The following is an 18871-nucleotide window of genomic DNA, read 5'->3' as shown; positions in this document are numbered from 1 at the left end:
GGCAACTTAATGAGTCACCAATTAAGTGACACTGAACAAAACAAGTGAAAGTTAGTAACAGAAGCATGTAATCCTTCAAGGACAAAAAATGAAATAGTCCAAAGCCACATTGTCCTAGGAAAGAGTAAAGTGTGAACACTATAGAGATGGAAGAATGTTCCTATGTGGTTCAGTGAAAAGTATAATGAAAAAAGATCAACTGGACAGTGACAAGAACACGAAGGGCTAGCAAAAGACAAGGGGAAAACAGAACAACTTCTGTTCTTATCTGTAGAACTAACAGAAACCTAAACAAACCAAAGAGATACTGGTATCAGCATCCTTGGCGATTAGACACATCTGGGAAGGGGAAATAGTCTGATGGTACCGAGGAGGATGAAAAAAGGACTGCCTGTAGATGGGACAACGATGCAAAAAGAAACCTCGGAACAGAAAGCACGGAGAAAGGAGACCAAAAAGATGAGAGACCTGGAGGGAGAACGAAGAGGAACACGTGGGCTGGGCAGATCCCCGACAGACCGGGGGTTCTCAGGGCCGGCGGCCGGAGTGCCTGGCGCGGCTTCCCACGGGGCACAGGGCAGCCCTGCCCGAAGGATGCTGAGCCCGGCGCCCGGGCTGGGGACGGTCCCCGAGCGGCCGCGGCGACATCCCCCGTGGGAGGGCCCGGCCCGGGCGGGGGCTCTGCCCCGCCGGGGGAGCCGCCGTGTGTCCCGCGGGCGGCGGGACCGGGCAGCCGGGACGGCCCGCAGGGGGCTACGGGGCGCCGGCTGCGACGCGCGAGGGACGCACAGACAACGGAGGGGTCGCGGGGAGAGGCTCCGTCCCGGCGGGTCGGGGGTCCCCATACTCACTTTTTGTGGGGCGCCGGGTGCTTGTCCCTCCTGCCGGCCGCCGCGGACTGCTTGGGCCGCCGCCTGCGGGCCTGCAGGGCTAGCACTGCCGGGAGAAGAGAACAGTCGGGAGCCGGCGTGAGCAGCGGCGGCCGCGCAGCCCCCCCGCTCCCGCCCTCCCTCCCGCCCGGCACAGCGCGGTACCTTTGCGCGAGTTCATCGCCCCGCGCCGCGCGCTGCTCGGCGGGCGCGCCGCTGCCCGGCCCCGCTCCCGGCCCCGCTCCCGGCCCCGCTCCCGGCTCCGCTCCCGGCTCCGCTCCCGGCCCCGCCGCCAGCCGCCGCCGCGCGCCGGGCACCGTCCGGCAGCATCGGCATCGGCACCGCCGCCCCGCGCCGCCGCCGCCGCTGCGCAGGCGCGGGCGAGCCGGCGGGGCCGCGGCCGGAAAGGCCCGGGCGGGGTGGGGCGGGGCGCGGCAGGTGGCCGCGGGCGGGCGAGCGCACCTGAGGCGGGAGCGGCCCGCGGCCGCCGCCGCCGCCGAGGTGGAGCTTTTGTCGGGCGGTCGAGCCAAAGGGGAATTAATTTTGCTAAGTTTTGGGTCGTGACCGGAGTAGCGGGGCGATCCGCCCTGTTGCTGTGCCACGTTGGGAGCTGTGGGAAGGGGAGAGGAGAGAGGCGTCAGGCTCTCTCCACGGCAGCAGCTGGGGCGAGATCAGCTTTAGCTTGTCCCGAAACCTGTGTGGGGTGAGATGCCAGAACCAATTAACCTCGTGGCCAAATCCAGGGAAATTAGATTTCCTCTAACTCTGATTCTCACTAAGTTGTTTGATTATCATAACGAACAACTCTTGGAAATTGTTTTTTTTCCTGCCAACGGCATCTTGTTGCCCATGGTACCAGACACTACTCAGATTTGGCAGAGTAATGACCCGTCAATGACCCAGTGAACACCGTCCCTTCTTTCTTCAGCTGTGCACAGCATGGCTCAGTGCTTGACAGTGTTATGACTGAAATTTTGTGCCATCTATACCTTAATGCCTGGGGCCAGCTACAATCTGGGTCATATCCAAAGCTCCAGTCTAAGAGTGAGGCTTGTCTGGCTTATCTTCACATGGCAGTGGAATTCTAAGGCATAGTAACTGAAAGGTAACAGGGTATGGTCATTAAATTTTGACGCAGAACTGCCTCCCTAAGTGGCAACACAAAGAATCCATAAGGATGAAGATCCTGAAAGCAGCTACAGTTAAGGTACTATGAGAGTGAAGGGAACTAGCAGTAATTGCTGGTCTTAAGTACGTGGATCACTGAGATTTCATTTAGACAGAAAATTGAATCCGTCGGTCTGGTTAGTTCAGCTTAGGAGGGGTAGAGCCACAGAAGCATAAAGCTAGACAGCCCAAAAAGGAGGCACTACACTGCATAATGCTTTTTTGTCTGACTAGAGAGCCTGGTGAACAGAAAACAATAGGACCATAAAGTTTCTAAACTGCAGCTCTCATGAGGCATCCCAGCTGCATTTCTAAATCAACACATTTTCTGTGTCCCATCCTCCATCATAAAAGTACACAGAAAATAAACATTTTTAGTATAAACTGCTACCAGTAATATGCAACACTGGTCAGTTACATTTCTACCTTACTGTAGTTAGTCTTTTAGTTCAGTGTGATAAGTTAGGTAACAGAAGGCTTCATTGAAATTTTGAAGGTTTTCTGCCAAGAAAGTTTAGGTGCATGAAAATTAATAATAGCTGAATGTTAAGAAAGCAGATTATGTATTTACTCATTATTTCCAGGCTAATTTTAACTTCACTGGTTAAATTGTGTGTCTGCATGAATACTTGTTCCTGTGTAGCGAATGAAAGAGAAGAGCAGCTAATGATGGAGAAAACAGTAAGACTTACTTTTTTTCTTTGTCAGAGCAGTGCTGCATTAAAGTTATCTTGTAACTATGGTTCTAGAGCAGAAACCATACCAGGGTCCTGGTCATCTTTTCAGCAACTTGTGTGCCATTTTATTTACTTTAACAGGAGTTTTATATGTAGAACTGATTGGACAATTGCGTCTTAGATAAGTACAGGAGCTTTGCTTACATCAACAGGATTATAAATCCACCAGATCTGGAGTCAGGAAGGAATTTCCCTCACAAGCATAATGTCAGCAACATAATCAGGGCAAGGGAACAATCTGCCAGCACACAGAGAAAGGAATTGTTCGAACCAGGTGGGTGTATACTACACACACGGTTTCATTCAGTTCTAGTGGAAACATATTTTGGGACTGCATTTTATTGGGGTTTTGTTGTTTTCTTTCTCCCCAACCCTGCCAAGCATCACTCAGAGGATGATCATGCAGAAGTGCATGATCAAAAATCACTGAGACTCTCTATGTATGTATAGAGGATTACCATGTGCAATTAACTGACTGGAGAGTAAATTAAGGTCAGTAGAGGCTACACATATTTCAGAAAATAAAAAAACAAAAACCAACAAGCCCCCACCCTATTTCTCAGACTCAAGAGAATAACTCCCTGAGAACACAAATAGCAAATGAAATTTTAAAAAATTACAAGAGTAATTTTATTTATGCACTTGTTAAGAAAGAGTCTACCCTGTTTATTTGAATCCACTCATTTCAGGGAAATTTTCCATCTTTATTTAAATATACATCTTTTTCAAAAGGAAATGATGAGCCAAGAGAGAAGACAGACTAAATAGCAAAAGGCAACATTTGCAAAATCAGTGTACAACATAAAGGTGGACTGAGTCAGAATGTATCTGCCTGTCTCTCTCTGAACACTTTATGGGAACAGGTGTCTGTTTTGTTGCAGGGATTACCACAGAGCTCATTCACTCAGGGGAAAGGCACTGTGAGGTTCAGGTGATATGACCTATGCAGAAGGGAGGGACAACAGTAGATTTAGGTGATCTTAGCTGCAAACATCAGAAGAGAAGAAGAATTAAGTATCAAATTATAGAATGATATTTTTGCCTGTCTATAATATAGCTTGGATCTGATACCCACAGATGTTTGGTTTCTTTCATTTTGACCTAGCTTTGAAATATTCCCTTACATATGAAGACTAACTTTTCCTTTTATACAGAATAAGAAGTTACCTAGCAGCAGTCCTGTAAACATGATACTGTCATCTATCTGAGAATAACTGAAAATACTTCCTTCAGCAGAGAGATGTTAGAAAATTTTGCCCTGATTTCTGTACGTCTTCCTTTTAGCACTGCTTTTCCCACTCTGTAGTAGCATGGGCTCATATCCTTATTTCTGTGCTTCTCAGAAATCAGGATATGGGCCAACTTCATGCTGCTCTTGCACAGAATGGAATAAACATGAAATAACACATAAGGCAGAGGAAGGAAAAAACCCAATGAAATGATAAGTGGTGGTAAAAGGAAAAAGAAAAATGTAGTGAAAAGAAATTCCCAATTACAGGCGAGCTCTCATTAATATGCAAGTCCAGCCTTCTCATCCTCTCGCTTTTTATTGTTGTCTCTTGTCCTTTCAGTTCCCACCCCCACTCTGAATTTCTTTAAGTATGACACACCCAAGTAGGAATGCAAACAATGAGTCTGTCCTTCTCTTGCTCATTTGAAGATTTTTCTATCTATCAAAGTGTTTTTTCCTTCTCTAGTATGTAAACAAAGCAAAGAGGACACTTTTCAGCTTGGTTTTGAGCAACACAGACAACAAACTTACAGATAGGAAGGATTAAGCAACAGTAACTAAGTAGCTGAGTTTGTTGTAAGGTCAAGACTATTGGCTCATCAGTGCCTAAGTATAACCAGTTAACATTAATAGGAGCATTGCAGAAGTTAAACAAGAAAAGTAATCTATTATCTCAGTAGTGTAATGAGAAAAAAATAGCAGGAAGCGTGAGTTGGGATTTCAAAAAAAAAACAGGAGGTCAGAAATTCCTCAGTTTATATTCCTGGCTCATTCACTGATTCATTGTGCCCTTCCTAAAGCAAATTACATGACTCACCTGACTATTTTTCTTCATCTATAAAATAGTACAGTGCATGCCAGCTAAACAGAGTTTACATTGGTAGAGAACTCTTGTTTATCAAGTTAATTTGGATTACTAATAAAAGAAGAAAGACATAAAGGACAAAGCAGACCGGTTTAACACCAATTTGACATGAAATTAAAGACTAACCTGTGTCCAGAAATAGCTGCATCAACCCAGATATGTATTGAATGTTGTTTAAAATAGGGCATGAACTGGCATGACTTAATTCAGATCTGAAATAGAATTAAAACAGACTGGCAATATTTTTATGAAAATATTTCTTCTAGTGTTGAAGCACACAGGTTTTCAGAATGACTCATTCTCCCATTACTTCCAGCAGGCTCCCAAACACCCTTTCAATTAAACTTCCTCCAGTTTCCTGGGTCTTTGTCTTAAATTTCCTCATTAGACTCCACTCCTGGTTCCCAGCTCTTTACCCAGCTTGCCCTTCTCATCTTGACCTGCATCATCTCCTTTTTCAAATATATTGTCTTTTTTTAAATTCTGCTTAAACTGGATGGTTTCTTCCTTCATGCTGATTAGAGGTCAGCAAGGGAAGAAAGGATCACTGAAAGATTAGCAACTGCTCTCAGTTTTCTGTTCAACCTAGACACAAGCATTTATAGCAAAAGTTTCTCAGCAGAGATGCAGTGGTGTTTTGGATTCAGCCCTACAACTGCTTTCTGATTGACAGCTATGCAGTATGGTCATGCATGTGAGAGATTCATCTGCTAAGTAAACATGGAATATTTTCAAACTTAATTATTAAACACTCACATGTCTTCAACATGCACAAAATGCTGTTTTACAAAGTCTCATAATTCGCCCACATTTAAGCAGATTTTCCTAAGGATTTTGATGGCACATCTTTGACATTAAGGCCTTTTTCTATGAAATCTCAGCCTCCTACTCAAAGGTAGGGATTGCCAACCAACGAGATGAGAATCCATTAGAAATCAAATGCAGGGCTTACCCCGTTTCCCTTTCTCTTGACTTGGACTACACAAACAATAGTCACAATGAAAACAATAAGGGACAAGCCATAAGCTTAAGCATAATGTAAGAGGAAGCAATGGACTCATTTTCTCTGGAAGAATAAAGCTTCTTTCTTCCCTGTAACCTTCCCTGTACTTCTACTTTATACAAGATGTTTTCACAGCCTTCAGAAAAATCAGACACCAGCTGACTAGTAGGATGATGCCATGTTATGTCAGTAGTACCCCAAACGTCCTTTCTTCACACATCCTGCAGTGTGACATCGCTACAACGCCCTCGCCAACACCCTCCTGGCAAATTAACAGCCATTACCCCACTGCTGCTCAGTGAGCACCAGTGCTCCTTTACAAACCTTCAGATTACAATGCATTCTGAAATAAACTCCTGTGGGGGGAATGGCCCATAAAGAAACACTGGTCAAACAAGTTTGTCTGGGTACAGTTCCAGAGCTTCATCTTGACAGCAGATTTGTCCTGTTTCATAGGAAGCAACCATTTGGTAAAGGATGGCTCAGTTACACTGGCAATGTGCATTAGGAGCTACAGTTATCAGTATACTATTGTTTGCCATTAATGCACAGAACATTGCCTCTTTTGCTCAATTAGTTTTGACTACATGCTGAATCCAAGGAACTACTGGGGTAGAGGGGCATTTCTGAGAAGTGGCTGAGGATTCTTTTCATATTATCAAAACAGCATTCTTTTAAAAGTATTAATTATTTCATTACTCAGCATGGCATATTTAATTCGATATGATTAAAGTTTTACAAAGTTAACAGTAACTGGATCTTACAAAGTGAAATGTCAGCCAGCTTCATAGTCATAGGCATTATCAGCCTGGTTCATAACTGCTATAACCTAGCCATTCAGTTTCATTCTGTCTGGATAGGTCTATAACATATCTATACCACATAAAACAGCTACAGGAATTTTTTCAAAAGCAGAAAATCTTACAGCTAATTGTTAAAATAAAAGCAGAAATAGCTTAACTTGTTAGCCAACCTTGTTAGCCTTCACAAAGAACACTCATGAATGAACCTTGTTATTTTCAAAGAACTGGAGAAAGACTGATTATCCACCTCTAGGCATGGGAAATTCCCTGTGCTCCTACTGTAAGATGCATAACATCAAATCACAGTGAAAATATTATAAACAGTCAGCTATGTTCATTCAAATCACAGAGAAATAATCTACTGCAATTTGGTCTTGTGCATTGTTTCTTAGAAATTAATTCTGTGGGCTTGATTTTTTTTGTTTGATTTAATCATGTTTTACGCCCACTTTGCCATTCACTGTAGTAACACAAATGACTGTGGTAGGAAATATTCACATGCTTTTGCCATCAGAGCTGCAAACTATTATAATAAACATTAAGAATGTAAATATTGTCACCAAAGAGTATGTCTTCATTGCACTGTTTACTCAAGTCAGGCATTTAAAATCACTACACTTTTGGAATGTATTAACACAAAAAGTGTGTATTATTTACAGTAACTTCTAAGCCATGAAGATTTTGACCCTTTTTCTAGAATACTCAGTGCCTTACTATCTGGGCTACCCTGGTACAGATAAACCACAAAACTAAAGGATTATGGTTATTTCAGTTCCTAGTGAGGAAGAAATCCAGTGTAGGACCATGATTATTCTTAAGGTAAGCACAGAATTGCAGAAAACTGCAGAAAAAGCAGAATGGCAAGAACCAATTGCAAAATGGTGATAGAATGTGTATCTGATTAGTTGAGGGTAGGATACATCCAAATCAACATGTTTACCAACGTGCTTGGCACTGTTTGCATTCAGTGGAACAATGCACTGGACCATTTATATGGGAACAGAAGCAAGAAATTATACTGTGAACTCAATACACTCACAGCATGCCTCTTATCATTGAAAATTCAGGAGAACAGAGTGCCTTTTCTGTCTCTTCCTTTGAACTGTAGTTGAAATCCATGTGGAAATCTGATGATGTTGATGGCTTTTTGTACCCAGCAATTTATCTAAGACTGTTCTGGTTATAACAACAATGGTTGGACTTGATGATCTTGAAGGTCTTTTCCAACCTAAACAATTCTAAGAGACTATGATCTTTGCCTGCCCTGATCAAACTTTTGAATAAGGCTCCTTGTCCTTTCTTCTCCCCAAAATAATACATAGTTCAAGATTAAGAATTCTTTTACAAACTAAAGTACTGCATAAAATAGTACTGGGAATTTATCTGCAAATAAAAAAGTTTGTGGAAATTTTATTTGCAGTGAAATCAATCTCAACTTCAGTGGAAGTCTGCATTGCCAGCATACTATTATCTTTTTCTCTAGAGTTAGCCTGCTCCTCGTATAAAAGAATTACATATATCCAAATAGTCTTTCATTTAATAGATTAGCTATTACTCTTTAAAATCTGGAATTGCTTAGCCAGCTGAAGAACCTGTTTATGGGAAGTACACGTTCCTTGTATATCACATACAACCTGGTAAAAATGTGGATGCTACACCTTATTGGACATGAGGAGAAAGAGCAACTCAAGAAACTGTTCATGATTTTATAATATGTATTCTAACTTTCCCATTGTTCTCTAAATTATTGGCAACTTCTTCTTATCTCCCTTTTCAGAATTCAAGATGCACATTAGGCCCATGTCCAAGGTTTATTTGCAGCAAGCTATCCTTGAATCTTTGTTGGTATTGTTTGTTGGGGTTTTTTAGTTGTTGTTGGATAAGGGTCCTTTTTACCAAATGTGTATCTGATTTGGCCCACAGAGAGAAGAAAGAAAAAGAAGTGTCACCCTGTAACACTTTGTATCATGCTGAGCCTTAAATTAATATTTTATGTGCTTACTGTGCTTTCATTTCATCTCTTTTTTCTGTTCAGAAACAGTTGTATCCCATGCTGCCAGTATACAGAGCCTATAGTATTTCATATTAATGCATTGTTACACAGGGAGTGTGATGGTTAGGGAGGCCCTTGCTGAGGGATGGGAGCTGTCAGATAAAAGGGATGTTTACCAGTTAAGGTTTCAAACAGCAGTGCCAAGAGAATATATTAATCAGCTGGAGATCTCAGACTGGAAGAGGAAACAACTTTTTCCAGTATCTGGTTGAAGACCATTTTAGTCTAGCAGGCAATTAGCCAGCCATTGAATGGAGAGAGACAGTAAGTTGTAGGACAAATACAAGGAGTTCTCTCCAACAATTTCACTGGCCACTGTGATTTTCCTCATATTTCAGTCATTTGTAAGACTCATCAAGCTACAACAGGGAAAATACACAGTTGAACATTAAAAGGATCTTGAATTATAATGCTAAGGCTAGCTAAAAATAAATCTGATTCTTATCTTTTTGGCTGGAAGCATCCTGTGAACTAAAAGAGACAAGAGACCAGACACAGCAAATACAAAATTATTTCTTCACTTAACACAAGTGGGACTTAGCATGGGAACAGTGCTTTAATGCTAGTACCTGAATTTAGGTGTAGATAAAAAGGTAGGTACTTGGTTCTCACTAATCATCTAATCCCAGCTTTCAGTAAGTTTAATAGATACCAGTTAAACCATGCCTAGAGATAATCATTAATTGCATAGGTCAATTTTCACCAATTGGAATTTATATTGGATTCTATGTGCACATACCCAACAGAATAAGGGGGAAAAGGAGACAGAAGTTACAACTCCTGCCCTTAAGCAAAGAAACAGTCATACTATGCTGTCTGCTATCCCCCATACTAATTAATACCTGTACAGGTTATATTGTGGTGATGCTGTAATTCTATCCATCTTACACAGTGGCTGTTATCAGTTCTGTTTCTGTGTCTCTGTCCTTTGATAATGTCATGGTGTCTATACATTTGGTTGTTTTTGAGACCTGCTGCACATCACAGTTACCACTTTACTACCTCTGCTGCATGAATTTCTTACAATACAGCCCTTTTTGCCCCAGTCTAAAATCTGATACAAACTGTTCTTCCTCAAAAGCTGTCCAATGTGAACAGACATGCAGGTGTACTTTATTTTCTTTTCCTGATATTGAATGACTGCCTGCTTGATTCTTTTATTATCAGACTTACAAAAAGTATTTATCTGTAAGAGTTTGCCACCCTGAATTATGTTTTTTCCTGTGCTCACCCTAGAGGATCACTAGAAGGTTGTGAAAGTCTCCAGCTAGCTCACAGCATGCCCAGGCACAGCTGTCCCAGAAGTCTCTTTTTGCATTGCTTAAATGAAATAGCTGTACAGAAATTGAGAAAGTAATGTGAAAACAGGGACTTAAACTGATATATGGCCCCTCATGGAAAATGGGTAAGCAGACAGACAAAAATAGAAGTTGTCTTGAAGTGTGCAAGGCCACAGAATAGTATCACACAGTGCACACGCTGCAATTGACATTCACTCCACTAAACTGGTGTGATGGATACCAAATGACTTTAATTTATCTACTTAGCTAGGCAGATAAGACTAGACTCAGGGGACTTCAAGAACATTTCTTAATATGATTTTTCAGGAAGAGATTGCAAGGTATAAAAGTATAAGCCATGCTTACTCTCCTGCCCTATTTTTGGACATCAGTGGCCTTGTGTAACTCTAAACTTTTTCTCTCTCTGAGAAGAAATGCTTCAGAGTTTCATCACAGTAATTTTAGGTTTTTGTTGTCAGGAACAAACATGCCTTCCAGATTTTTTTTAAAAGCCCACTGCAAAGAAAGATCCAGGTGCAACTTGCATAAGCAGGTCTATGTTAGCTCTAAAGGAGCTAGTCTGGGTACTATAGCAGCAGCCTGTTATTGGGGACCTGTGGTTACTCTGTGCTAAATTAGTGAATTAATGAACTAGTAACCTAGAAAATTAGCAGGCTACACTGCTGGATAAATGCAAGTCAACTAGTTAAAATTAGCTTAAATTTGTTTGGAAAATCTGTAGTTACTCTACAAAGATGTACAAAGCTGAGAACTGTATCTGTGATCTTGAACCTTAAATTACACTCTGCCATGTAGCAATACATTACAGTCTCATTGGCCAGTAGACCACTGAGTCGAAATTCAGGACCTGGAATGACCAGCTATTTCTCAGCCTTACACTGAAATGAAATCCAGCCAAGCTTGACCTTCTCCACCACCTGGTTTCATGGGTAGAATAAGAATTGGGCATGAGGCCAGCAAGCAGCAATGCTGTGCTCTGGTATGGTCTCTGATCTGGAGGAACTAAGGAACTAGGGTTTGGTTATACTGAGCAGCACAACACTCTGCAGTTTAGACTGGACTTGAGATAAGTTTAGACTGTTTTAGATTAATAATGTGTTGAATACTGTGTGTATAAAAACCTTTTTTTCTTTTCTAAATTTAATGACTGCTTAATCATGCTTCTCCAGCAGACAGTAAAAGAGCATAAACACTTTAGATTCTTTCCCCATTTTCCTTAAAATAGTGTACCATTAATTTCCTGTTTCTTAAGAGTTACTTTGTGGAGGTTTCTAGGCTTGGCCTCTGGATAATCATCCCTCGTTGTATATAGCAACATTTCACCCCATATATTTAAGCACTTAGACTTTAAACATCTCTATTTTTACTACACTCATCTTTTAAGGAAGGTTTAATTTAATTAATGAGGTCGTGGTACCTAACTCCCAACTTCTGTTTGCAAAGTCCAAAAACTTTGCAAAAAAGCTATCTAAAAAGTGTCATGTTTGTTGTCATGCTGCATTTATGTTTGTTTCCTAAGCAATACAACAAAGACACCTATTAATGAAGAGCAGACACTCAGTTAACCACAGACACATTTTTTTAATCAAGTAGCATTTAATTAAATTGGAAAATCATCCTTTGTAGGGCCCAAAATGTGGAACCTAAATAGAGATACATGTCAAATTGCTCTTCTTTGAATAAGTACTACATCTTGCAAGACAGTCATTTTAAAATGTCAAGAAACATTAGCACCAGAACATTTGAAATGCCAGAAATTTTTACTTAAGTTTTTAGAGTTTTTCATGCTAAATAACTTATTCATCTCATAACTCATTTGACCTCTTTCTTAATTTCTTTTTCTGAAGTGGAAAATTATTGTTTTTACTAAGTGCAAGCAATCCCATACTCTAAGTTAATTAAAACATCTACATGAAACATCCCTACAGCTATCTTAATTGGTTCTTTACTCCTGTTTTAATTTTTAGTGGGATTTCTATTAGTATTTTTTCAGCATATTTTCCAAGAAAACAAGATTTGTATGAAAGGTTGGTCTCCCTCTGATATATTTTTAATTAATTGCCTGATTTCAAATGAAGCTGGCATTGGGTTTGTCTGCCAGTTATTGAGTCTCAAAATTACTGTGAGGACACTAGGGACAGTCACTACTAATGTGTCTCTTGACAGCAAATGAAGGAGAACTGAGAAGCCTTCTACTCTGTTTGGCAGAATTTGAATGAGTCAACCCATTCTCCTACTGTGGTCCCGGCAACAAGCTGGAAAAAGGCAAGCAGAGGGTGTACAAATGATGTACAAATTACTAGAATGATGTACAAATTACTAGAATTACAAGGTGGGGGGAAGGCATCTGAGATATAGAAGGGAGCTCAGGGTATTGGAAGGAAGTACAGGAAGCAAAGAGAAAGGCTGGAAGAATATTTTGATGGCATCATGGTGGGAAGTTGTAATGAACACAGAATACAAATTTATTATAAAACTACCAACACTGGTTTTACTACTCATGAAACACAGTAGTGGTTTCATAGTTCAGCACTGTCTTATTTTTGGTGAGAAAAACTGAGCATGCCTTTATCAATATGCTGTTATTGACCATGGGGCGATTCAAACTACTTGCCCTTGTAATATTTGCAGCTTTTTAAAAAGTTATGAAAAATCCTGAACCTAAATTCTTTTAACTTGGGTACAGCACTGTGAGCTGGTTACCTTGAGCTACCTGGAGCTGATCTAGATACCTGGAGCTAAATGCTTCTGAAAATCTGTCTGCAGTGTAAGACATTTTTTCTTAGTATCAGTTCAATGACAAATACTGTGTGCTGCTAGAGGATGCAGATGCTGTTCACACATTACGTAAATGCATTTTGTAAAAATACACACTTAGGAAGGTTTTTTTAAGGGATCTCTTCTTGAATGTATCTAAGGAAGTATGTGATTGAACAGCTCTGTAGAGGGATGCTTCAAATTGCGTTAAGAAGCTTTGGTGGTTTATTAGACTGTATGGTTGTCAGTAAGAGAGAAAGCATTGGAAATACAATGTATTTGTACATGATTATTCACGTTGTAATTGCCACTCTATCCTCAGCTGTATTTCTGTAATGGGAAAAGTAACACCAAGAAAATGAGTGGAATTATTATTTGTAGACCTGCAGTGACTAACAGTGGCATGAAAACTTAATGGACCTATGAAAGGACACACTGTCTGCAGACGAGTGTGCTGACCACAGGAAAGTCTGTACAGAAGCTGCCCACACAGGGCTGCTGTGTGGTGTTACAGTGCAGCAGGGAGCACAGTGTTTCTATGGAGGCTCTTTACCTAACTCAGCTATCGTGATTTTCAAATGGGACTTTCATACTGCACTGGAAAGAGTTTTTCACACTTTCTCAGTTTGTAAAAGACAGTTCCAGACCCTATTGTAAGGAGGTGTATAGAGCCAAATAGCTGCTGATAAATGCCTTCTGTTCTGTGCCTGGAGAATTTTATGGATTACAGGGAATAAAAGGCTAATTTGTCTCCTAAAGCATATATTGATATAAATGTGATTTTCTGCACTACCTAACTTGGGTTAATGGAGTGTTGCTTCAATGTATTGTGTTTCTGGCATGTTCTGACTTCATCCATAACGTCTTTGTGTGGCCTGAACTTCCTATTCATTATAAATTAGTGAACAGCAATAAGCAGTTCAACAAACAGGTATTTCTTAAGCTGTCAAACTCAAAGCCTGAATAACCTAAAGAGAAGTGCAATCCGACCTGCCAACTGTAAACAATAAACACTTCTAAAATGCAGAATGGCTTACAAATAAAATAAAACTGAAAAGTTAGGTTGACCTGCAACTCAGCTGTAGTTTATGAAAACATTAATACACAAAAGAACGAAGGCAGCACCAGTGCCTGGTAACAACTCCCTGCTTTTCTACTTTTTTCTCTTTCTGTTGCTTTCATGCATAGTGTAACACACTACAAGCATACAAAAGGAAAGGGCTGCAGGGTTCCTTGAATTGTTCCAGTCAACTCTCTTCATGTTTGACTGCTAACTCCCATGCATAGAGATTAGAGGGAGACTGGAATAAACTTTAAAGTCTATGAAGAAGTTGAAGCAGCAGCAGAGCAAGAAATAAGTGTTCAATGCTCCATGCAGAAGCCTGAAAATGTACAGTTACTCTCCTTGTTTGGCCCTTCCTTTCACCTTCTCTCTGTAAGGAATTATTTTGAAATTTTTGAGTCTGCACACACTTATACCTGAATTTGAAAAGCTAATGTCAGTTTCTTAGTTAATTTTTCCTCCAGAATCTGCATTCTTCCACACTTATACCTGAATTTGAAATGCTAATGTCAGTTTCTTAGTTATTTTTTCCTCCAGAATCTGCATTCTTCCACACTGTTTTATCTGTTCCAGCAGTAGTTTCAGAATTACTTTGGACATAATGTTAAGTGCTGCACATTTCCATTTGATTTTCTGTAGCAGCATTTATTGAGGCTAGACAGGAAAATGCCCAGACTTTCCAAACTGGAGCATCAGACTGCAATGATAGTCTGGTCATATTTTCTGTGTGTATGTGGTAGAAACAGATCCACCTTGCTTCTATTTCTACAGAATAAAGCCATCAACCCCAACTGTATTATTGTTGAATTTTTACCTGGATCCACACCCACAGGCAGCAGGCAAATACTGGTCAACAACTGAAAAAATCACAATATATTAAGATGTTAATTTAGGTATTATTTTAAAGAAAGGAGTTTATTCTTAGAAAAAGCAGTATGACTGGCAGTGAACCAATTGTTAGGGAACAGAAAATAAGGAGCTGAGTTTATTAGTCAAGGCTGTCTGTCTTTCATAGCAATTCATCAAAAACATGCATGTATTGGAAGCCCTGGAAAGATGAAAACTTATCTTTTCAGTCCTGGAAGAGGAGACTGTCCTTTCAAGGATACAATGGTGCTTTTCAAAAGAGCAGTAACTGTGAAACTTGTCCATCAATGGAAGGCTCCTTTCAGAGCAAATCTTGCTCTACCACTTTAGGTAGCTATTCTCTAACATTCCCGATTGACTAAAATTATTGTTGTATAAAATATTTGTAAATATTACTTCTTTGATATGAGTAAGAAACAGGGGAAAGCCCAGATAAATTGCTTAAGCAAACACTTTCTGAATGGTGTCTGTTGAACCAGGCTCCTCCCTCACCACAAGCTGAGAAGAAGAAGAAAGAAAACTCTGGACTTCAGTATTGAGGGCTTGCTTGTCTGACTTACCCCAGCTCAAACTGTGACTGGCCAACGGGACTTCAGCCAAAAACACTTCACCTCTCACTCTCTTTCCCCTGTTTTTTCTATTCCAGTCCAACACACAGTTTCCACAGAAACAGAGCAGCACAAATAGCACAGGTTTTGGGTGCCTTTCTGGAGAAGTAAATGTAACAAAACAGTCTGCATATGATGTCTCATTTTGGTGAAAAGCTTTATTAGATTCAGAGGTTATCCGGATACTAAAAATTATATTTAGAATTCTCTCCTTTTTAAACCTTGTGTAGTAACTCCATGGATTATCTGACAAACTGGCAGCAGAAATATTAATCTAATACTCTATTTTATCACTTGGTTTAGGGCTTTTTCAGATTTCTTTCCTCCTTACTATTCATCAGCAACATTGGCAAGTGTCTAACAGAAGGAACAGAATCAGGCAAACCACTGTACCAGCCCACTATCCAGCTTCCACTGTGCCTCACAGCCAAACTTAGTGTTATCCCTAACACTGCACTTATTTCATAGCTACAGGGTAATTTTGTACACTGAAAAATACAGTGAAGGTGGTTGCTCTCAGAACATATCCCATGTTCCCAGCTGACCACCTAGCAGGTACCTGAGAGGATTCAGGGTTCTGCTCCTCATCCTTGCCTATACAGGACACCTTATTTGTGTTCTCCTAGTATGGATGCACTGGCCCAGTGAATGCTCAGAAAAAAACAAGCTGCTGTGAAATGACACACTTAATGTTACCTATTTCCTATTGGAAATCATGATTTTTTTCTGTACTGCTTCTACAGAGTAGCCTGAAGTCAGTTGTGCTCTTTTTGTCAAGCAGCCAGGAGGACCAGGGATTACTTTTGCCAGTGCTAATCAGTTTGAACAACTCCATATGTGAATGATGAATGCCAGAGGTCTCCTTCATATATCCCAGTATCTTCAGACAGCAGGAAAGTGATGGGTGATAGAAAGGTGAAGGATTAATTGTATTCTGGATTTTATTGTCTACATGCAGAATTAGGATCATAAAGAAAGAGTACTACATTGTGGCTATAATCTGGAAGTTAACCAAACTCAGGTACCAGGATTTTCTGTATGGATGATGAGAAATGAGATTTTAAAGTTATTCATAATTCTGAGTAAAAAATATCCCAGGTATTCCCATAATCCATCTCAGTTTCACATCTGTGAATCTTTGATATGAATGCTGTGACTTCTAAACAGTTTTTAGTGGCCAGATCCAGTTGCACTGAGAAAAACAGGCATTTTATCAGGAGCTTAATAGGGTACAAAATTTCACAGCAATAACAGTGATCAAAGGCAGCTAAAATAATTCATGGAAAACCCAGTGTGACAGCAGGCACAGGCAGGGCAGGCAGGCATGTGAAGAGCACACTCTGCTACCCCGCAGGCCAGCATTCAAGCAGCATGAGCTGACAGGAGAGCTCATTTTCTCCCTCCACCTTTGTAGCCTTGGCTTTTCCTGCTGTGTGTGAGGCAGCAGCTTTGCTGCAAGAGAGGCTCCCACCCAGCATCACTCCCCACCCTCACTCTTCCGCTCTTCCATGGCCCTCATCAGCCCTGTGGGCAGCTCACACTTCAGCCTCTGTCCTGTTCCAGCTGTTCCCTCCTCCTCTGCAAATACACAGGAAGGTCTTTCACCCCTTTAAGGCCTTCTGAGATAATTGTGAATAAGGGCAGAAATACATAATTATTCCTCCAGCGCAGATCCCTATTTCATATTATGTTTGCTCTTTACCATCTTTGCAAAAGCGGAACACTGACACTCAGTTGATCTGTGGGTGATCACATCCTGTTTTGTCTGCACTGCTGCAAAGCTTTACAGCACCCCTGAGTCAATTGTCTAATGGTGAAATTAAAATAAAAAGAGAAAACATATTTCACAGTTACCTCCCAATCCTATGCTTAAGGTTGATTTTCTATAGTCATATGCATTCTTATTTTAAAATCACCCTGTAGAGCACACTAATTTTTTTCGATACGAATAGACCTGTTAAAAAAAATACCCTCTCTGCCTAAAATTCTGCTTGTCTGTCCAGATAAGATGCTTCTCCTTTCTTCTGTTGCCAACTAATTGACAAAAGGATTTAGAGATGAATTTCAAAAATAAGCAGCTTTTTATTTAAAAAAATAATGGGTGATGGCCTATTAAAGTTCTATAAACTTCGATAATTTGTGTTCTCAGAAAACCTTTTTTTGTCCTTATTTTGGAAATCTGTATGATTCATTTTGGACTGTTTTCAAAATTCCTCAAAGCACCTTTTCACTGAAATTGTATTGTGAATAAAAATCTGTATTTTCAAAAAAAAATTCCCTTTTTCATACATTTATATTTTTAAATGAGTTATCACCCCCACTTTTTGCTTCATTCAAGGCCTCAAAATAAGCATGAAAAATGCAAACAATCTACATATGAAAAATACATTAGGCTTTTAATAGCTCTTTGGTTTTAGTTCTCTGTGGTGCTATTAGTGGCAGGTAAAAATCAGGCTAGTTAAGTGCAGCTGGTGCAAAGGGGTGTAAAATTACAACTTATCTGCCTGATTGTCTGTGCCCCTGGGAGGCATAAAACTGAAGAAGAGTGAGAGCAGTTATTTCTGCTCTATTTTATTAGCTTTTTCTATAGACTGGGAACATCTCAACTTTGTACCTTAAGATTTTCAACGAGCCTCTTTGGAGGAGATTGACTCAACATGCTTCTCACTTGCGTTCTCTTCCTAGCCAGATTTATGCTCCCATCTGCCGAGATGTGTTATCCTGATTTCCCCTCCTGGGGAGCCTGACAGTAGGAAGACATTACTAACTTATTAGAGTTTGGTCATATTTTTTTTCCACAAAACAAACCTCCTTTATGTTACATTAAACAAAATTTCTATGGGAATGTACTAATATATTGTAATGGAGATTAAAATAATATTTTAATGATACCACCCAATTGATATATCAGATCATTTATAATAGAAGGGGTTTAAATTGTTAAACCAACCAGAGGAAAAAATATGAAGCTCAAGCCATACTATTATTATTTTCTTTTTGTATTTTACACTATAACTCCGTATGTAAAAGGAGCACTTGACTAATGGAAAGAGAAAGGAGTTACGACTGTGAGCCCTTTGCCAGCTTACACTTGGAAACCATGTTAAGGGTAGATCATAACAGAAGGTGATTGAGCAAGCAATCTTCAGGGATCTCTATCGATGGTCTCTTGCAAGGGTGGATCAGTTTTATCTAAGAAGCAGAACTAGCATTTCCCTCTTTCCAGCTCCTGAATCATAGGAAGGGTGACTTCGTGCATTTTGTCTGTAGATTCTCAGACACAGGCAGACAATTCTTTAATATGTCAGAGAATGCTTGTTGGTATTGAGAAAGGAGTAATAAACTTTTCTGAATATATTAGAAGACTTGGCAAACACATATGAATGATCTTATTAAGATATTGACCTTGTGGTAGCACCTGCAGGTCCTTCAAAATGCTGGTTCTTCAGTGTATGAGGTACTTCATACCACTCCAAATTCTATCTGAGCTGATGGTAGTAGATGACAGATGAACACACAGTCAACAGGGAAAACTAAGAGAAGGGTA

The 18871-nt window shown here is 40.3% G+C and overlaps 1 protein-coding gene across 3 annotated transcripts in view; it reads right to left on the bottom strand.

The window, feature by feature from the left end:
• SRPK2 (SRSF protein kinase 2) overlaps nt 1-1117 on the bottom strand; it is a 127026-nt gene extending 125909 nt beyond the window's left edge. For all 3 annotated transcript variants that reach the window (XM_053977833.1, XM_053977835.1, XM_053977836.1), the window contains exons 1-2: nt 1035-1117; nt 852-936 (exon numbers count right to left, since the gene is read on the bottom strand). In XM_053977833.1, the coding sequence (XP_053833808.1) occupies nt 852-936; nt 1035-1050 (101 nt within the window). In that variant the 5' untranslated portion in view covers nt 1051-1117. The remainder of the gene's footprint in view (nt 1-851; nt 937-1034) is intronic.
• Nucleotides 1118-18871: the final 17754 nt, after the last annotated feature.

The sequence above is a fragment of the Vidua macroura genome, chromosome 5 (assembly GCF_024509145.1).
Source record: "Vidua macroura isolate BioBank_ID:100142 chromosome 5, ASM2450914v1, whole genome shotgun sequence".
Classification (NCBI taxonomy): domain Eukaryota; kingdom Metazoa; phylum Chordata; class Aves; order Passeriformes; family Viduidae; genus Vidua; species Vidua macroura.
The sequence above is the reverse complement of the archived record's forward strand: the minus strand, read 5'-3'. Positions and strand labels throughout refer to the sequence as shown.